Source organism: Sprattus sprattus, assembly GCF_963457725.1.
Source record: "Sprattus sprattus genome assembly, chromosome: 18".
Lineage (NCBI taxonomy): Eukaryota > Metazoa > Chordata > Actinopteri > Clupeiformes > Clupeidae > Sprattus > Sprattus sprattus.
Window position 1 is genome coordinate 6,811,355 of NC_137916.1, and position 21,772 is coordinate 6,833,126.

The window sequence follows — 21,772 nt, forward strand, 5'->3', positions numbered from 1 at the left end:
CGAACTCAGCCAGACTCCAGGCAGCCGTATGGTTGCTACGCAACGATTTGTGCGTCCTTCTGCTGTGGCCAGCTCTCTTGTTTGAAAGGTATGCTAACTAGCAAGTTGTCAATCCATCGGGTTTAAGCTAATGAAGCGTCCTATTAACGTGTTGGAATTGTCTTACATTTTAGCAGTGCAATCTGAGAATATTCACTTTTCCGCAAGCAGAGCTTTTGCTTCCGACCACTTAGCTGTGTTTTTGTTTTGGCTGTGTGGATGGATATCTTGGGAGACTCGTGACTTTTTCTAATTTGAACTTAACCTGGTTTCTAGTCGTGGGGTAAATATGATTTTCAACAGGATTTCCTTAAGCAGGCTAAATAATAGGAATGATAGAAAAGAGTAAAAAGTTATTTCCATCTTTTGTTCTGTCCATCTGAGCAGCTTATAACCAGTGTGCTCGACCAGCAAGATGAGCAGGTTATATGACACCATAGAACCCAGTGTGGTGAACGAGGATATGCTGCAGAAGGCTGTTGTGGAACAGGGTCCGCAAGGTGTAGCGGGGCGTATTGCTGAAGAGGAGGGCATCGAATTTGAGGAAGTCACTCAGTTGCGTCTAGAATTCTTAAGTAAGGATAAAAACACAAGTTGAATGACCAATGTGTAACATATGCATGTTCATCATTTCATGAGCCCTGGAATGCTCTCTTGGTTCTCATTTTTTGCTCCTTTTTGAGACTTAATCCTACTTTTGAGTGTATCAGTCTACCGTGAGCTCTATGAAGGCCAGCTTCTGTGATATGATAGTGCCTGCCTGCATGATGGAGGCGCTTCATTTGTAATCTTGTAATGTTCTCTTGTAAAAACACAGTTCTTGTGTGTGCATATCTTGGTAATTTCTGTCCCGTTTATGACCACAATTACAATATTTCTCTTTTATTCAGATATTTTAAAGATAGACCATCTGTGGCAGTTTACAGCCTTGACAAAGCTTCAACTTGACAATAATATCATCGAGAAGATTGAAGGGTTAGACAGCCTTGTCAGTCTTGTGTGGCTTGGTAAGTTAAACTAGGCTACTAACTCATACAGATGCACATCCACAATTCAACAGAAGTGTACCTCTCAACCAGTTTCATACCACATTTCATTTATACCGGTAATCATAGTCATATATAATAAAATAATGTCTAGGGTAGATAGATATTGCATGCATGCTTCTTTATAATGGAACATAATTATAAAATTGTTAATATGAAAGGGATATACATTTATTACATTTTCAAAATAATCTCCTATTTCCAGATCTTTCATTTAACAATATTGAGAAGATTGAGGGACTTGATAAACTGGTAAATCTCCAGGACCTGAGTCTGTTCAACAATCGAATCTCGGTTATTGACAACCTTGACGCTCTCTTGAGCCTGGAGATACTCTCAATTGGAAACAACTTCATTTCTGAGCTTGACAGTGTAAGTCCAAAGTATCATATAATAACCAGAACCCTTACATTTCTGACATTGTTCCTGACACTCATAAGTACAATGCATCTCCGTCTTCAGGTAATATACCTCAGGAGATTCAAAGACCTGCGTACCCTTAATCTTGCTGGTAATCCACTCTGCAATGAGGAGAACTACGACATTTTTATTGCTGCCTACCTCGAGGACTTGGTCTATCTCGACTACAGACTACTGGATGAAAAAACAGTGAGTGACAAGTCAAATGTCCCTTCAATGCTTCAGCAGAGTATATGCTTCCTCGGTGATGAAATTAAATGAAATTGAGAATGGAATTTCACACAGCGTGAAGCAGCCTTTGCAAAGTACCAGTATGTCATTGAGGAGAAGAAACACAACGAGGCTCAGGAACAGAAAGCCAAAGATGAAGCCAAGAAGATAGAGGAGGAACTTCAGTTGCATAAGGTAGGAATTGATTTCATGGCAACTTTCCAACGAATACCTGGTTATCACAGGTCCTGATGTTGTCAATCTTTAAAGCAACCTATGTTCTACCTTTGTGCTTTCACCAGGATGCTTTTGTGGAGCACTTGAATGGACCTCATTTGTACGAAAGCATGTTTGCAGATGATGCTGAAGCAACCAAATTGGCTTTTCTCACTGGAGTGCCTGCCTTATTGGACTCATATCCTTGCTCTGCAAAATATTCATTTGATGTTCACTGAAAGTTTGTGCATATAGGTCTGTGTTTGTGTATCTACTGGTGTTGCGTTGAGGGCAGACTATCCACATGAATAATAGACTTGGACTGGAAATCCTTATTAAAGATATCAAGGTCTACAAGCTTACCCATGTGGCCACCTCTTGGTATTTAAATGAAAGTATCAGGATATATAATTCAAAAGCATAATGCTTGGTTATCGGTTTGCCTTGACACGCAGCTACTTTCAGAACACAGCTGGTGGCTCAGTGCTCTCAGTTATTCGAGGCTGGCTTAACACAGCACTGGAAACGAGACAATGAGGTCAAGACCTTTTTCATCGGTCACCGAGAGGCTGTGATCGACAACCAGGAGAGAGCTGCTAAGATAGTGGCCGAATTTGAGAGCGCCAGGAGACAGGTATGCCATTTCATTGCCTTGGAAATCAAACACATATTCAACGGCAGTAAATGTTATACTTTAAGTGTGTGCTTATAATCTGCTGTTCCTCATCATTTTTTGAAGTCTTTTAACAATATAACTATTTTGACTGACATTACACATCTATTTTAACTAACGTTGATCCTTATTTAGAAAATGTAAATAGGTTACCCACGATCTGTCAGTTGGTGGCTTTGTACTCTCAGTCTGTGTGTTTTTTTGTGTTGGATGGAGCAGAAGTTAAATGAGTTGCAGCACGTGACAGACCCTGATATGCTGGATGCCCTGATTGACCAGCAAAATGACGAGATCAGCCACCTGTATGAGTCCCTCATGAACCTGGAGCTGCAGCTGGTGGATCAGCTGGAGGTGGGTTGAATGGGGAGGGGAGCGGGGATCCTGTGGGTCTGACCCTGGAGATCCTGTATGATACATATCCTCTGCCTAACTGAAGGAAGTGCTAGATGGTAATACACACTAGATGATAGAGCAAGAAAGCAAACTTGACATATTTGAGAATGTTTGCATATTGGTATGTATGTTATGTATTTGGTATGTGTGCCTTCTGGTGTTATGGTGCTAGCAATCAGGGCAACATTATTCATAGAGGTTACCTGAAGAATGTGCTTTTATTTCAGCTGGTATTGTGCTTTAAAGTATTACGAGACCAAAAAGTTAACCCGTTTGTCTTTGCTTTTAAGGATGTCATAAAAGATTTCGAAAGGAACATTTCAGAGATGATTGCAGCATTTGTCGAACATGTGCAAGGAGTATATCCTTTAATTGTTTAACATTCCAGCTAGAAATAGCTTGTTGTAGTTATTCTGTTCGTCCTGATTATTCTGTGGTACTTTGATAATGCATTAAAAGCAAAGAAAACCACTTTGTAAAATTTGGATTTAGTGGCAGTTGAGGACAGGGATCTAATGAGGTCCCCTTTACACGGAGTCTAGATTCACTGAATCTGGTTCATTTTTCACACCTATCGAATCTTTTAATTTCGTAAAGACAGAGCCTGGTAACAAGAGATTTGCGTAAAAACGGAGCCACCAGATTGTGTTGAACGGGCTGTAGTACATACCCCACGCCTGTGGGTGGCGCTTTAGCGCTTTATTTACACAACTGAAAAAAAGTGAAAAACCTAGAAGAAGAGACTAAACAGCACACGGTAAAGGACCATAGCACACGGATAAACACATTACACAAGACATTCAAGCTCCAATTAGCAACATTACATTATGGTGGTTAATAAAATCAGTGGTCAGACTAAAGGATATGCGAAAATGAATTCTATTTTCTATTGATATTAAGAGTTTGGAACAGTACAACATGACATGTCTGTCATCCCATTTCCCATGAGGCTTTGCTCTGACCATTTTACATACATTTATGAATCAAAAAGCAAATTAAATCGCTGGCCAATTTATATTTGTGGTCATGAAAGTTATGTTACGTCTGAATAAAAATAATTAGATCAAGATAGGAGGCTAATCAAAAATCAGTAGGCTGGGTTAAGTAAGGGATAACGGCCGACGAGCTGTCCCGTTCTACAAAGATAATGGACGCTGCGGGGCAAAGAACGCCACGACGTGCAGCGGAGTGGTGTTGCGCCGCAAAGTCCATTATCTTTGTAGAACTGGACAGCTCGGAGGCCGTTATCCCGCTTATCTCCCGTTTACAACATCCAAAAAGTTTTTAATTTTTATTATTATTATTATTTAGAATTTCCTTTATCTTTAGGAAACTTAATATGCATAATAACCTGATGAATTCTTGATTTGAAGCCTTGTGCTCCCGTTAGAGAAAGTAGTGCGTTTTTTGAAGAAAAAAAAACGTTATAGTCTGGCATGTTCTACAGAATGTCCAACACTGGTTGGAACCCCTGAATCTTTCAGGATTTCCACAAATTGCCACACCCCTGTTTCAGAGTACCAGTGTGATGTCACTTTGACCGAGCAGTAGGGGTTCTAGATCTTTCCTTGACACAGCAACACATTTGCCGCGTGCAGAGACCTAGAGAATCACCATCACGAGAAACTGCTGGAGATTGCAGTGGCAACACTGGAGCGGGTAGCCAAGAATGAGCTGGAGGAGGAGATGCCTGATGATGTCAGAATGGTTAGTGTGCTGTCCCTGCACTTGCTGAGGGCTTTCACTATGTCCTTACTACTGTCAGCGGCCTTTTGAATGAATCAACTAATCCTTTGGAAAATACAAGTTCACTTCCTATAACCCTGACATACACAGCCCTAAAGGTAGCCAGTGTTGAACCTAATCTATTTGGAAATGGTACCCAAATAGAAATATTATCCTCTGTGTATGCGTGTTATCATCATGTGCATTAGGCCTCAGGGATAAGCACACATTTTTGCTGATGAAATATGAATGCTCATTTGTTTACACCAGACTTGTTTTGGATTAGGCTATATTTGAGTAGACATATTGTGAAATATAATGAAATGTATGTATAGGAAAATAAAGGGCATCAGAATGTCTGTGCCGTCCTTGCTGACTTGCATTTGGCCCCCTGCTCTTTGATCCATGGCAGCTGTTTGTGGATAAGGACACTGTGATCAATGCTGTTAGCGCCTCCCATGACACTCATCTGCTCAAGATAGACAACCGTGAGGATGAACTTGTCACTCGCATCAATGCGTGGTTGGCTGGACAGATGAAGACGGTATGGGGAGCCGAGACACACGGGTTGTTCTTTTTCACGCATGTACAGTTTTAATTTAAGCTTGCATTCATAAACATATCCTTTCTGGCTTTTGATTTACAGATGCATGCCAATGAGGGAAGTCGGAACCGTAAACGCATCTCGGAGATTCTCAACTACACAGACTATGTGAGGGAACAGCTAGAGATTTTGCTCTGTCAGGAACCATTGTAATTGGTGGACAGAAAGCTCCAGTTGGAGTTTAATTTACAATTAGTTTTTACTAAACGACACTAATAAAGCTGTATTGATGTGTTTTTGTACGTATTGAACATGGATATTCCCCTGAGGACATCGTGTCCATGATGAATAAGTGTGAGCTCTCATTCACACTTGAAGTCAGAGCAGAGGAGGTCCAACCTTTTGCTCTGAACAACTCTGCCATCTACAGACGATAAGAGCTACTATTCATGTGCTTCCCCTCCCCTGAAAAACGATACCAAGACAGGAATACAGACACAGAGTAATGGATATTTAGTCCAAATCGTTAAATATTTAGTAGAGCACGGTCATCTGATATTTTGTGCATTTTTGTATGTCTTAGCAGCTAAGACATACAGAAAGACTAAGACTTAGCTGAATGGCTTAGATTCCAGTTATTTGGTATTTTCCTTCTTGTACAAGCTCTACAGTACATGTAGTCTGGTCCGTACCATACACTACAGTATGTGTGTACTGTCATTTCCTTGACTCTTTCTTACTGCATCTCGCCAAACTGTGAATTGTATGAAGCTTGTTAAATACAGTCTTTAATTCATAACCTCTTGGTTACAGTTCAAAGTAGGATATTTCAGTTGAGAGCTGGCAGATAATAGGTATCCTGACATCATGTTTCTGGAGCTATGACATCAGAGAGGACATTTTAGATGGATGACATGAATGAAACATCAGCCTGCCGTATCAGCCGTACATATTTGTTCACAGTCACAGTACCAAATAGGCTTACTAATAATAAACGTTAAAAAAGGAAAGTGTGAAGCGAAGTGTGAAGCACTTTGTGACATGGATTGTGAAAAGTTCTCTATAAATGAAGATTATTATTATTATATGATGTGTTATTATTATATGATTTGCTATTTCCAGGTGTGAATATTTAGCCCTGTATTTTTACAAAAAATAACATGTAATTTAAAGATAGTAAAGGAAACAGAAAGCAGTCAACTGAAGAAGACAATTCAAATACTCGAATCTATTGATGGGGCCGAATTTCAGACATGAACTACCGAAACTGCACAGTAGCAGACAGGCAGTGCAAAGATCACGTCTGGTGAAAGGCTCGGACTAGTTACCTCATGAAAGATGCAGCTGGGACTGGAAACATGCAGCAGCAGCCAGTGGAGAATACACAATTCTGCTGTAAGGAATTGAGCTTTAAACCACCGTGGTGTGTGAAAATGACAGGGAAATACAACCAGAAGCCAGCTGTTTTGTCATAGGCAGCTACACATACAACCAAGTCAACCCCTTCGTAAACTCCATAGAAAATCCGCGAAGTCGGCAGGGGTCACCGTGGGTTAAAGTGCGAGACTTCACAGGAGGCAAACATCCGGTTGATGTTTTTTATTTAGAGCAAGTGTATATTCGTGTGCTCATACGAAAAGGGGTATTTTAATTGGCGGTAAATCAGTATAATTTACGGAAAATCTCTAGAACAAACAAATCTCACAAATCACAAACCTTTAAGAGTTTACATGGTTGCATCCCAACTTCTGCCGTGTGGCTTTATTTTCATCAGTTGCGGTCTTCAATCCACTAGGGGCAGACTACTTCCTGTGCATCAAGTTCAAAGAACGGTGCTCGGCGCGCAGCTGACTATCAATGGACCTACAGTGTGTTTGGGGGGAGGCTGGGGACGAGTCGTTGTCAACGAAGAGTTGTCCCATTTACATGTGTTCTCGGTCCCCCTCTCCTCCCCAATCACATTCCCAAGGTGACGCGTGTTCACTTGCGGCTGGGGTAAGCACCGCTGAGGCGGTCAGCATGCCTGTCCGTACTGACTGCTTTCCGAGCTCGTCAGGGGCCTGCATGGCCTCGGTCTCGCTCAACCCACCACCACCGATCAACACACAGCAGCCTGGGGTGACCACCTCACTTCTCTACAGTGGCTCCCAGTATCAGGGACACCAGAAGAGCAAAGGCAACTCGTATGACGTGGAGGTAGTTCTACAGGTTAGTAACCTGAATGGTGATCGCTTTTTTAAGAAGACAGTATCTTGCGTTTACGCTACAAACAATTCGTGAGTTGGCTTACATAGCTTTGCCCAGCAGCAATTTCATTCAGTTATTGCGCGCTAAGTATGTAGATCAGTTTGGACTGTGCGTCCTACTGCTTCGTTATGATTCTATCAATGCCGCAAGGAAGGCCACGAAATTACAGCTAACGTTAGGTGCATAACGAGATGAGATTTAGAAACAATACAGAAAAGTAGCATGAAGAACCTTGTTAAGGATCTTGTTTGCAGCTCGGCTAGGGTCCTGTTTACTCTTCACACAAGACCAATGATAAAACACTACAGGCGTTTTTTGTAGCACTAATTCATTAGACAATAATCCAGGTGTTCACAAATACCAAAGAGAATGGAGGGGGTGATATGGCGTGAGTTTTGTTGATATGATTAAGGGTTAATAGTGATAGTCAATGGCAATAGTGACTATGAAAGTTAAACATTGCTGATGCTGTTTCAACTGGGATGCATCCATTTCACTACTGTTATGTAACTCAAATACAGCGCCTGATATTGGTTTGTGTTCTTGCAGCATGTGACCATGCAGGATTCCTACCTCTGCGGATACCTGAAGATCAAAGGTCTGACCGAGGTGAGCATTCGCCCTTCACCAATAATTGACCCATCGCACTGTGACTATGTTCCCTGTTACTATATGAACCCTGAGCATTGGGTCTAAAGCAGGGTCTGCTACACCAGGGCCAGAATACATAGCCATTGCTGGTACCTTGCAGTAGAGAGAGGGCAGCTAGCCCGGAGGATTGAGTGTGTGGGACCACCTCCAAATGGCAATCTAGGTCAATTAAATCATTGTGTTGATTAAATCATTGTCCTAGATCTGAGATGGACTCATGACCCCATGGATGTTTGCAAACCATGTCTGGCTACCTGTTACCTCCTGACAAGTTATTATTGTGTGAATGGTGACTTTATGACTCTGTCTGGCAGTCAGGTACTTTTAAATTATACTGCATTCATACTCACATATTCAGTCTAAAGTATTTTAAGTTATGTTGTATTTCAATTTAGGTTCAACTATCAGCAACTTATCATGTTATTAATAATGTGATCTTCATATTTACACAGAATTGCTAAATAGCCTTATATAAACTTGCAAAGAGACTACAAATATAGCAAGAATGAAGACTTAAAGATAAGAAGACAATGAGCATTTCAATAGCTCTTAGGACCAAGTGATCAGTCCGTAGGTCTAGGAGTTGCATGTTGCATTGTTTATTTGTAAGTGCAGAGGTGAATGCTTAGCCAGATTATGATGAGGTGGGCAGTTCCTTTCTCTGGCAAGGCGAACTCGGCTCCCCATCTCTGTTTCTCTGTACCTACTGCCAGCTGGCTCCCTGTCTGCATCTGTGTAAATGACCCTCAGTATTAGTTCAACAGTTTACCTTAAATGGACTGTACTGACTTGTTTGAATATTAACACTTTACCTTGTGACGTAAAGTGAGCAAGATTTAAAAGTTCCTGTCATTTGTAGTGCATGGTGCTAGTAATCATTGAAGAGCAATACCTACTTATAAGTAGGGATGGGTATAGTTTGGGTTTTTTCCGATACCGGTGCTAAACCGATACTTTCAAAACAATACCAGTGCCTGAACGGTGCCTGAACCGATACTTTCCAAAAAAAAAAACACACACAAAATGAGAATTGACAACATTTAAAGAAAGGCTTTTTTTATTGCCAAGTTAAAAAAAAAATCTTCAAATTGAACAATATATTAACTGTTTAAAGTATACTATAAATATAAATACATACAAAACACTTGGCTTCAAACTACAGCTTCAAACTTTTTAACTTCAAACTATGAACATTATATTAACTTAATTCAATTAAATTATATTAACAGTTTTTAGTATACTTATATAAATATAAATAAATACAAAACCCACACACACACTTTACAGACTACAGCTTCAAACTTCTTCTGCAAAAATATGAGCATATTTGCCTTTGGAGTCAAACCTGATTTGTTTATACCTAAGTGCATGAAAGTGTACTGCCCCTTTAAGAGACTATGGCACCAGTTCCTATACAACCGGTACCTACCTGTTTTAGTTTTGCTGTCATCACCGTTTAGTTTTAAGTCTGTGGTTGCAGATCTGCCGTTGACTCTTGCCTTCTCTCCCCTCTTTACACGCAATTGTTTTGTTGCATTTGCTGCACGTCGCGGTGTTTGAATCTTTTAGTGCGAAATACAGCCACACTTTGTCCGTTTACCTTTCGCTATTTTCTCTGTTAAAAGGTCGATGGCTAGCTCTGTTTGTGCTTGCTGTGAAATGCTGCCTGCTCTTCACTGTCATAAGACTGTTGCTATGAAAACACCAATGAGCGTGAGCGACACAGGACAAAGTTTACAAATGTGCCCCATGAAATCTGCCTGGAAACTAAATAAAAAATGATTCAAACAGATCATACTCAGACAGATCTACACCACTAACGTTACTGCTAGTCAGCTATCGCTAGTTTTCTACTGTTTTGGAACCAGCCTCCGTGTTTCATGTTGCAGCCTGAAATAATTCCTGTTTATAAGACAACATTTTACATAAGTTGTGTTCATTAAGCTGCATGATTTGTGCATTTCAATCGGCTCAGGCACCGAAAGGAACCACCGAAATCTGCGTGACATTTCGGTCCAGGAAGGTACCGGTTGTATAGGAACCGGTGCCATATTGGAACCGGTTCTCGGTACCCAACCCTACTTATAAGACCTTACAGATGGCATAAATGGCCTTTAAAAAGTTCTCTGGGCCTACTAAAATACATTTTAGAATCAAAGTTCTCCTTTATTTCCTGATTACATGAAGCTTTTATTGTCCACAGGAATACCCAACCCTCACCACCTTCTTTGCCGGAGAGATCATCAGCCTGAAGTGCCCCTTCCTAACCAGGAAGTGGGATGCTGATGAAGATGTGGACCGGAAGCACTGGGTATGCAGCAAACATTTTATTTGAAGATGACCTTGTGACTATGTCTTGTGCCTTATTCTGAAACTGCTTTCACAGTATCTTTGAATTGATTGTGAAGTAAAGGTGTGTCCATATCCACTTCAACACACACTGTGACATGCTTACGGTTTTCCACACACACTGTGACATGCTTACGTTTTTCCACACACACTGTGACATGCTAATGGTTTTCCACACATACACTCTGACATGCTTACGTTTTTCCACACACACACTGTGACATGCTTATGGTTTTCCAGGGGAAGTTCCTTGCTTTCTTCAAGTATGCCAAAACATTCAACTCGGACAACTTTGACTACGAAGAGCTGAAGAACAGCGACTTTGTCTTCATGCGCTGGAAGGTGTGTTTCAGTAGATCCCCCTCACCTCATTCACATGTTCCTGAAGCCCATGGAATAGACCTGGCCACCCCATACACATGTTCCCGAAGCCCATGAAATAGACCTTGCAACCCCATAGACATGTTCCTGAAGCCCATTAAATAGACCTGGCTACCCCATATACAGTGTTTGAACTTAACTGTTTAGAAATAGTTTCTTACAATCTGTGGGTGAAACTGAACAGTAAATACCCAAACACACAAGTATAATGATTCATATTGAATATATATTTCCTGCCTATATGATCATATTTCCCCCCACAGGAGCAGTTCTTAGTGCCGGACCACACGATTAAGGACATCAGTGGCGCCTCCTTTGCAGGCTTCTACTACATCTGCTTCCAGAAGTCCACGGCCACCATAGAAGGCTACTACTACCACCGCAGCTCAGAATGGTACGTTGACTTTAATGGAGGGCTTGGTGAGGAGAATGCTAGATTGAAGCAGCGGTCTTGGCATCCCATCTATATGCCGTATGTGGCCTAGTGGTAGTGACAGGAGGAGCATTACTCACCCACCCCTGTGTGTCTTCTTCTGTGTGTGTGACCCAGGTACCAGTCCCTGAACCTCTCTCATCTCCGCCAACACAGTACCCCCATTTATGAATTTCGGTGACACGTGGTTGCCCCATCAGACTTAACCTCGTGGTGGTGGTGGTACCAGTGTCCAGTAGGAGCCGTGAGGGGCAGGAACACATACAGGTTGCGGGTCGGATACAGGTATCGGGGTCTGGGACACGGCAGTGCTCTCCCCCCCTGCAGACCGGACAAACATGGACCTGGATGAGAAACGAGAGAAGATTGTGAGGAGGAGACACCCAGGCGTTGGCGTGCTGTAGCTGGGGTTTCCCTTCCCTCCCCTTGGCCTCTTCTCTAAGTTTGGGGTTTCAGCCTCTTGTTCCTTCTGGCATTTTTACAATTTTTTTGCTTTGCTTTAAACTCCGAGAGGTGAGACAAAGCTTTCGTTTTCTATTCTGACATCTTATCTTGAACAGGTGGGCACAGTGTATCGCCTGTATAATGGTTGAATGTGAAAAGGAAAAAATGAATTTGTATTTTTAATATATTTTATAAATAGTTTCTATATTCCATATGATAAAAGGTCTGTCATGTGATTGGGTGGAGACTGAGACGGTATTAGGTTGCAGCCAGTGGGGGAACTCTTAAGTCACTACCAGCACACCTTCGCCTTCATCAGCTGTCTTCTACTGAGAACATAACGTGCAGTATTATGTCTGGTCAGCTGTTGTGCTTAAAGCCCATCTTACATGGATGATGGCAATCAGAGAGACTGTGAATATATTTGCATTTGTGTGTGTGTGGGGTGTGTGTGTTGTGTACTCATCTCCTGAATGCTAGAGGAAAGTGGGCATAGGAAAGGACTCAGGAACTTCATGGATGTGTCTTCTTCATGGTATTCATACCACATGTTTCTATGCAACCAGGAATCTTGGAAACGTTATGTTGTCGTAGTATTAACCACAATAACATTTTAACGGAATATTGCTTTAACAGTTGTTGATGCATATGTACCCTAAAGTTGATTACATTTCAAAGATGGATGTAAGAGCGTATATATGTTCAGGTCGAAACCTGGAAGAAAAAGCAAGACTGTAACCGTTCATGGTCAGACTCTCCAAAGGGAGAGGAATGAATGAATGAATGAATGAATGTATGTGTTGTTCGGACTTTGGCTCAGTCTTGCCCTTCATCTGCAAAGATGGAGCAGACTGTATAAAATGCCATGGGAAAGAAAGAAAAATAAGTGTGTGTGTGCGTGTGTGTGCGTGCATACAACTACTTAATGTGTTTCTGAGTGGAAGAATGGAGGAGCTATGACCTCATTTGTGTGTACTGTCTGTCGCGACGCACATCAGTCCCATAGATCCGATCACTTGTGCCTAGGTATGCGTGGAACATTGGTGCTCACAGCGTCTGAGGAGTACTCTAAGGGAATGGTTGTTTCAGTCAAAACATTTGTATAATAACTAAATAAATGCTGTTTTAACAACTTCCATCCAGGAGGTGCTTTATTTAATTTATGTATTTATACAGTTCTACCGAATGGATATACATTTTCTGATGGACAGTTGGAGGATTTCTTGTTAAATGTGGAGTATATTTATTACATTTAAATGTTGGCAGAAGCTAGCAGCCTGCGAAAGAGCATTGTCTGCAAACCAACGTTTACCGTCAGTTGCATGAAACCATAGACACATCGCACAACAGCTTGCACTTTTTACAGTGCATGCACATACACACACCACTAGAGGGAAGTGGTGACACGTCCATTGGTCTAGCTTCAGGTCTGAGGCATTCTGAATATTGGAATGTTCAGTTGGCTACTTTGAATCGAGAACATACACGTCAGAGTATGTCACCTATATCCTATTAGTGTAATTTCCCCTTGATGGTACTTACATTCTAGTGGCTAGTGATCAAGTGAAATTATTTTTTAAGAAATCCAAATTCATTTTAGCTTTGCATACACTTACATTAAGATACAGTGGCACCAGATGTTTAACCTCATAACGTTTGACCTTATACATCACATCTCATTATTTTCTCTTCTCTTTGTGTCTTACTTTTTTTTTTAATTATCTGAAGTATCTGAAGTTATTCACATCTCTTTCATTTCAAGAGTGCCTGTGGCACCTTTTTCAATTTAGGATTTAACAGGTCACCATGGTTTCAAAAAATTCAAATATTGATCTTTTTGCATGGACAAAAAGGAGGAAATGTTAGTTTAGTTAAAGATATTTCAAAGTGGAAAATAGGAAAATGAAAGCTTTTGCCAAATCTGTGAGATCTGACATTCTCAAGCCTTAACAATAGTTTGTTTCGACAACTGGACTTAAGGTGTGTGATTTTCAAAGGAGTCTGGACAGTTGTAAACTCTATAGTGTGGACAGAGACAGAGTGCTTCATTGATCTGTATAAGGTTGCACAATGGCTACCAAAACAAAATTACCAAGTACAAGACAACACAGACTATATGAACCTATGAACCTTTTTTCAGATATGGAGAGCTGCTTAAACCTCTCTATACATTGAAATGGCTGAGAATTGCATAAACGACTAATGCAAATAACTGCAAGATTACAGGGCACCAGCATTTGATATCTGATCTGAAATGGCCTCATTTAGTCTCACAGTAACATAACAATAGTCTTGGTGCAGAAACAAAGCACAATTCCCACGTCTATTGAAAGAACTCCGTGTGAGTAGGGTTGGACAAGGTGATCACAATCATGAAGGTGATAACAGTCAGTGCCAAGTTCATTTCCCAAAAACTTCCTTGAATGCAGGTGACATCTAACTTGGCTCTACCCACCTATTGCTCACTGCTCAGTTTTCACTTTGATTATGGTCTGGAAACTCTATTAGCCAGATGGATCACTGGGCCACTCTGACTGATCCCCAATCGGTGGGTACAGATGCAGGAGAAGAATGCTTGCGGCAAGTGATGGCTGCTGCTAGCCAAGCTGACTGACTGAAACGGGCAAGGATGAAAGTGAACTGTAGCAAATGTAGAAGTGTATTTATCAGTAAGGGCAAACTGGTGGAAATTCCACACTGAGCAACCAGGGACACGTTTCAGAGCTGAGAGAATTCTATGGGCACAACTGATAAGACCTTCTTTCACTGTAACTCACTATGGTGCTTGCAGTTTGGGATTTTGCCAGACACAAATCGCACCCTGCAAATTGACTGTGTACGATTGCTATTTCAGAGGTAGAGAAATTTGATTATCATGAATAAGGCAGTTAGAAAATGTTGTGTGGCAAGTAATGTGGAAACCCTCTGAGGCATAGCCTACTTGAGAGCAACTCTTAAGAGGCAAGGCAATGACAGGACAATGGCTCCTCCTGGGTGTTAGATTAAGAGATTCGATTCTTTCAGTAGATCAGTTCACTCTTCATAATCATCATGATTCCGGTTGATTACATACAGTCATGGACAAAAATGTTGGCACCCCTGCACTTCTGTCAGATAATGCACCACTACTCCCAGAAAAGTGTTGCAATTACAAATGTTTTTGTATTCACATGTTTATTTACTTAGTTCGCATTGGGAAAACACACAAAATCTGAGAAATAATGCCAAATATGACTTTATTCCACAAAAAACTCAAAAAAGGGCCGGACAAAATGATTGGCACCCTCAACTTTATAATGGGTAGAATACCCTTAAAAAAAAGAAAAGCAAATATCTGAAATCAATTGCTTCCTGTAACCATTAATGAGGTGTCTTACACCTCTCTACTGGAATTTCGGACCACTCTTCTTTTGCCAACTGCTCCAGGTCTCTCACATTTGAAGGGTGCCTCCTCCCAACTACTGATTTGAGATCATGCCCCAGTTGTGCTATGGGATTAAGATCTGGACTCATCTCTGACACTTCAGAACTCTCCAGTGCTTTGTCTTAACCATTTCTGGGTACTTTTTGAAGTGTGCTATGGGTCATTGTCCTGCTGGAAGACCCATGTCCTCTGACGGAGACCCAGCTTTCTGACACTGGGCCCTACATTGCGCCCAAAAATGATTTGGTCGTCCTCAGATTTCCTGATGCTATACACACAGTCAAAGCCTCAGGTTCCAGAAGCAGCAAAGCAACCCCAAAACATCGGTCCAGCTCTACCATATTAGCCTGCAGGGACCGTGTTCTTTTCTTTGAAGGCCTCATTTCGTTGTCTGTAAACTGCTTAGCCAAAAGGCTCTATTTTGGTCTCATCTATCTACAGGACGTTCTCCCAGAATGATTTAGGCTTCCCCAAGAAAGTTTTGTCAAACTCAAGTCTGGCTTTTTTAGGTCTCTGTGTCAGCAGTGGGGTCCTCTGGGTCTCCTACCATAGCATCCCATTTCATTCAAATGGCGACGGATAGTGCAAGCTGACACCGTTGTACCCTTTGTCTGCAGGGTAGCTTGAATTTATTTGGAAGTTGTTCTAGGTTATTTATCCACCATTCAAACAATCTTTTGTTGCATTCTGTCATCAATTTTTCTCTTCCTTCCACATCCAGGGAGGTTAGTGACAATGCCATGGGCTGTAAACTTGTTGATGACACTGCGCACAGTGGACACAGGAACATTAAGATCTCTGGAGATGGACTTGTAGCCTTGAGATTGTCCATGCTTTTCTACAATTTTGGTTCTCAAATCCTCAGACAATTCTTTGCTCTTTTTTCTTTTCCCAATGCTCAGCGCGGTATACACAGACACACAACACAAAGGTTGAGTCAACTTTGCTCCATTTTAACTGGTTGCAAATATGATTTCTATATTACCAGCATCTGTGGCTCGCCACAGGTGAGATTAAATAAAGATTAAAGGAGAATTACATGCTTAAAATACAATTATTTCTCAAGGGTGCCAATAATTTTGAGTTTTATGTGGAATAAAGTCAGATTTGGCATTATTTGTCAGATTTTTTGTGTTTTTCCAATGCAAACTAAGTAAATAAACATGTGAATACAAAATCATTTGTAATAGCAACACTTTTCTGGGAGTAGTGGTGCATTATCTGACAGAAGTGCAGGGGTGTCAACATTTTTGTCCATTACTGTATATTACATATAATACAAAGTGTATATGCTGCTATGTCCCTATTCAGGAGATTGTGGTGTTGGCACAGAATTAAAAAAAGAACATTCTAATTGGCCTACCACCTCCACATGGTGCTGTGATGTAATCTGGAATCAATTCATAAATACAGTTTTTAGCCTACAAGGTGCTCTACCATATGCAGTGAAGTAAAACAGCCTATGCCGATGTGTGCGAGGATTTGGCTAGCCGCTTCCACTCTTACACTCTTACACCTAAAGCAATTACCTTAATTTCATTCATTTCACTCAGTGATTTTGCATTCTTTGAAATATATTGATGTCTTCTGGATAACATTACAGAACATCCGGTTACTTTAACAGCATATTTGCAATATTCTCTCAACTTTTTCCATCTGCGTTTTGGGAAAACACAGGTGAGCGCAACACTTACCAGTACGTCACTTTCCGACCACGCCTTGGCCAGACGTGCAATATAAAGACTCGTACTCGTACTGAAGCTGGTACAATTGTAGGCGAACACGGACATTTATACCGCAGTGATTCTTTCCTAAAGTTTTTTAAATATTATATACGATGGACGATCAGAAATACCCCGTGAGCATTAAGCTTATTGGAATGATGCACAAAGAGTCGGTGAAGGTGAGCATGTATAAATTAAATTAGTTTGAAGACAGTAAATGCAGGTGTATACAGTTCTAAGAAGCCACGCAGCTATTTGATGCACAAAATATATTGAGTTTATATATAGGCCTACATATATATTTTACTTTCCAGTTGTACATGACATCGGTGCTTTGGTCGGACCAGAACGAGATAGTTGTTTATCGGTCCCTTCAAGACTTCAAAGACCTACATGTAAGTTTGCCATAAAATAAGTTGGTATCCTGAAATGCAATTGTATTGCTTGTGTAAGTGTTACGTATGGAGGAATTTGTACTCATACCTGTCCTGTTCTTGCAGAAGAAACTGAAGAAAAAATTCCCTCCATCCAACCCACTTAAGAAATCTGCCAGAGTTGTTCCGAAATTTAAAGGTAGGCCTAATTGGATTATCCGCAGAAAAAGACCAAGTAAACTAATAGAAAACCTACGTTATGAACTAACAACACAGTACTTTTTAATAGGCTACTTTAAAACCAGTGCCACAGGTGTAATCTGATAAGCTTTTGAAAAATCTGTTACAGTGAAAAGAGTCAAGAGAAACGTTCGCAAAAAGGGTCCAAGCAAGTCGGTTCTGAGGATGAAGTCCCTGGAGCGGTACTGCAATGATTTGATGAGCTGCGACCAACGTGTTGCTCAGAGTTCGGAATTTCGACAGTTCTTACTTCCCAAAGACCAGGACCTTGCACCAGAATTTATTCAGAACAGGTAGGACAATTCGAATAGGCCTCAAAAGTGCCTTTAAATATTACCTTCCCCTGCAACCAAAGCTTAGAATTGAGACTTTTCGTGCCATCATTTTATATTAGATTTATTGTTTTTAAAATACTAACTTTTCCTTTTTTTTTCTATTACTAGCGTAATCACACTTACATGTATATCCCTCTCTCTCCTCAGCATTGTCATTATGCCATCAGAAGACAGCAGTGGTGGTAGTGGTGGCGGCAACGTAACACAGCCATTCGTCACTGAAACGTATCGATGCGTGGCCCCTTACGAGACTAAAGATACCAAAAACAGGCCATTTAAGGTGGATGTGGATGAAACGGTGGACGTTTTAATAAAAGACAAAGCTGGTGAGACAACTAAGTCATAATCTTCCCTAGGAAATGTATTCAAATATATATTCCTCATTTCTAAAGGCAGAGTTATTGTTTTGTACATAACCGTGTGGGCATGCACAGGTTGGTGGATGGTGGAAAATGAAGCGAAATCCATGGCGTGGTTCCCTGCCCCGTACTTGGAGAAAGTGGATGCGGATGTGTTGGATGAGCTTGACAATAATGATGGAGGTAATTTGTCTGTGAAAACGAGCTGCAAGCTGCCACTGATATAAAACTAGTGGGAAATATATCAAAAACGACTAAAACAGCCTTCTGTTGTGTCTTTTAGGATGTATTATTTAGTAAATGATTTATGTAGAATTAAGAGTCGCAAGAGTTGACCATTGCCTATGTATATTTCATAAGCACCTGTTTTGTTTTTTGTGTGTGCAGGAGTGCTGTACTGTTGCTCTAGGACTTACAAAGCCAAGTCTGCAGATGAACTGTCTGTTGACATGGGCACTGTGGTCGAGGTGCTCCAGAAGTCAGACAACGGATGGTGGCTCATCAGGTAGGTCCTGACAGAAGGAAAAGAAACCCCTTCAACAAAGACACAGGAATGCTTGGACACATACCTGTGTTTCAAGGCCAATGATCATTTATTTTAAAACGGGCTATATTTTTGTCCATGAAACGCACTGCCTATTTGCCTCCACCTGCCTCTGTTCACATGTCATTAACTTCACCTTTCTGTCAATCAGGCACAGTCAGAAGACGGGTTACATCCCCTCCATGTACCTCTCGACATACAACAACCCCCGTGTTCAACTGCTCACCACTCAGAAACAGTTTCGTGGTTCCAATGTGAACCTGGCCCAGCTGGATGTCCCCAGTGCTGGATCCCTGCAGGCCCCCTCCACTCAGCTGCTCAGCCGCTCCCAGGGCAACCTGCTTCAGCTCCCGGGCTCAGGTCCCCAGCCCCAGGCCCAAGGCCTCAACCCGCAGGACAGGTACAAGTCCCGCTCAATGAGCCTCCTGGAGTCTGAGTCGACCATCTACCAGGTGCCCAGAGCCACCCTCGGAGCCCCCAGCATTCAGGTGGACGCGGGGTCGACAGGGGGTCGCAGCCGGAGCCTGACGGTGGACAGCGGGGGAAGCGTGGCCAGCAGCGAGGACAGCGAGTTCAGCTTCAGCGACGAGGCCAGCACCTCAGGCAGCGACTCGCTCAACCTGAGCCGCAGCAGCATGGACAAGGAGCTCCGCCGCAGCCGCACGCCTCCACCTCCAGGCCCGACCAGGGACATGCTCAGCCCAGACAGCGCCCTGGGCATGGGGGGGCGTCTGACGCACAGCCGGTCCAACCCAAACCTCGTGAAGGGCCCCAACACTCCCAAAGTGCCCCCCAGGCCCCAAGCCCAGGACATCCTTAAGCGATGCACCACAGTCACACGCAAGAATGCGGCACGAAACCAGTTGGCACCCATGGCACAGAGCATTCAGATTCAGTGAAGTAGACATCCTACAGGCCTTCAGGAGACTGGTTGTGGCCCAAGATTTATATTGATGCTCACTTGCTCCTAATGAATCTAATTTTGCAGCATGAAAATGTTGCCAACAGACTGGAGAGAACTTTGTAGGGCAGGAATTATTTTTTAATTCAAAGTCATTATTTAACCCCATGGGTAGGTAAGGAGAGCTGGAATGGACTTTCATTAGAGTGTAACTGGACACATTCAATGTGTTTTTGGAATTGTAAATGTGTCTCATTTACATTTGGGATCGGGACTCATCATTCAGTCGTTTACACCCCCCACCACCTCTGTTTTTCCAATGTTTTGCAGTGGGTGGAGTTAAATATGGGGGTACACTTTCAATATTCAAATCCTTTAGAGAAATGTTACAACCGTTATTTCTGTAGTTAAACTATAATGTTGATGCAGGTGACTCCATATCAGAAATCAAAAGACAGAGAGGTATGATTTATCTGATTGAATCAGGCACAATGTGTCGTCTCAGGAGTGCTTTGGATGTTTTTGTCATCTGTTCCGCTTGCCTCATTACAAATATCCAATTTCCATACTGGAAACCATATTTGCTTTCTGTGCATTTCTCTGTAGATGGAAGTCTTCAATAAAAATGATGTGATTTCTAAAACTTTGCCTGTTTTTTAGTTTAGTTAATAATACAAATTCAATAAAGAAATAAAATAATCGCTGCATGTACACAGAAACCTTTGATGCTTAAAAGCAGCTATAAGAAGTGGGTTATCTTCTTTTTATGGAATATACATAAAATTATGTAAACAGCTGTTTGATAAAAAGTTTAAAAGTGAAAATAGAATTCAAGTGCTTGCATAACTCAGAAGAACAAGAAGCCTCTCAATGCATCGAGAATCGTTTCATATTAACAGATTTATACTTCTATTACACAACCTACAGCCTTCCTTGAACCCAACAGATAGAGAGAGAGAGAGAGAGACTAGGTACTCCAAGGTTATGGATTTGATTCCCTCTATCCCATGCACAGATAGAGAACCCAACCAAGGTTTTGGAATGTCTGTTGAAGCCAATACATTCTATGTTGGGAAAATTAAGAACTTTCTTTGGGAGCATTAAAATAATTGTCATTCATTTCTGCCCTTGAAGTCTTTAAGCTGATTTTGTGACCTGAACCCTACTGAGGGTACTTTTGGACGTTGTAGCGAGGGGAGAGAAGTCACCCTACCAGGCCTCGGATCCAGGTCTACAGGGGACCAAACCTGCACCCCGACTGCAGTGCCAAAGAGCCAGGCTCGTTGGTATGGCAGTCAGAGTACACACTCAACCGTAGCAACGGCACTCAAATCAAATGTCACGGCTCAACAGATCTGAACAGCACGTGCATTGATGGCACGTACACACCTCTTGCTACATAAATACGGAAATAAATCTATCTATAAATCCAGGAATCTCTGTGTGTCTGTCAGTCTAGGGCGTATCTCCCTGACGGTAGTTAGGTTAGTTATGAGATTTCGCATGTAGCTTACGCATGTCATGAACCTGTGCATCCTTGATTTTGAAGATTTTTGAATTCATAGTTCGCGAGATATTTGTATTTTACCGTTTCCCGTAGGCACTAATGGGTTATCATTTCCCGTAGCACCGAAATGACGTCACAAATTACGTCACAAACAATATTAGCGGTATTAAAACTATTATGAATATGGCTACTGAATATGTGCAGTCCTGCCACATCCTCCGTGAGCAGGCCATATCACCTATAAACATAGGCCTGACCTCATAGTTTTTTTTTTGTTTTTATCTATTCTTATCTATTACTGTATATGTTTTTTTTTATTATTATTATTCTTTATGTAATTATTAAAATTAATGAATTGTAATGACTACTTTTTTATGTATCTATTCGTTTTACTTGGTATTTACATAATTTATCTGTTCCTGCATTACCAATTCTTATTTTTACTATTGTTATTATTATATTGTTATTATTATTAGTGCTTTGGCAACAGTGTATCGTACATTCATGCTAATAAAGCCATTGTAATTGAAATTGAATTGAATTTGAATTGACTATCCTGCCTTCACTCAAAGTTCAGAATAGCGTTGGATACG

The 21,772-nt window shown here is 41.4% G+C and overlaps 3 protein-coding genes across 3 annotated transcripts; all 3 read left to right on the forward strand.

Annotated features, from left to right (window-relative positions):
* Positions 1 to 454: 454 nt before the first annotated feature.
* Positions 455 to 5,703, forward strand: drc3 (dynein regulatory complex subunit 3; the record flags this gene model as incomplete). The annotated part of the gene is made up of 13 exons (XM_080856125.1): positions 455 to 614; positions 930 to 1,046; positions 1,291 to 1,457; positions 1,548 to 1,694; positions 1,791 to 1,910; positions 2,018 to 2,143; positions 2,449 to 2,565; positions 2,824 to 2,955; positions 3,288 to 3,356; positions 4,579 to 4,704; positions 5,135 to 5,266; positions 5,369 to 5,462; positions 5,645 to 5,703. 13 exons carry the CDS (start codon positions 455 to 457, stop codon positions 5,701 to 5,703), a joined length of 1,566 nt encoding a protein of 521 aa, XP_080712251.1.
* Positions 5,704 to 7,123: 1,420 nt separating this feature from the next.
* Positions 7,124 to 12,884, forward strand: gid4 (GID complex subunit 4 homolog; the record flags this gene model as incomplete). Its single annotated transcript, XM_080855782.1, has 6 exons — positions 7,124 to 7,474; positions 8,063 to 8,122; positions 10,368 to 10,475; positions 10,754 to 10,855; positions 11,158 to 11,288; positions 11,445 to 12,884. The coding sequence occupies 6 exons, from the start codon at positions 7,124 to 7,126 to the stop codon at positions 11,506 to 11,508; spliced, it is 816 nt and encodes a 271-aa protein (XP_080711908.1). The 3' UTR covers positions 11,509 to 12,884.
* Positions 12,885 to 17,202: 4,318 nt separating this feature from the next.
* noxo1a (NADPH oxidase organizer 1a) lies at positions 17,203 to 19,670 on the forward strand (the record flags this gene model as incomplete). Its single annotated transcript, XM_080856126.1, has 7 exons — positions 17,203 to 17,314; positions 17,420 to 17,492; positions 17,643 to 17,826; positions 18,016 to 18,194; positions 18,303 to 18,410; positions 18,615 to 18,732; positions 18,923 to 19,670. The coding sequence occupies exons 1-7, from the start codon at positions 17,240 to 17,242 to the stop codon at positions 19,668 to 19,670; spliced, it is 1,485 nt and encodes a 494-aa protein (XP_080712252.1). The 5' UTR covers positions 17,203 to 17,239.
* Positions 19,671 to 21,772: the final 2,102 nt, after the last annotated feature.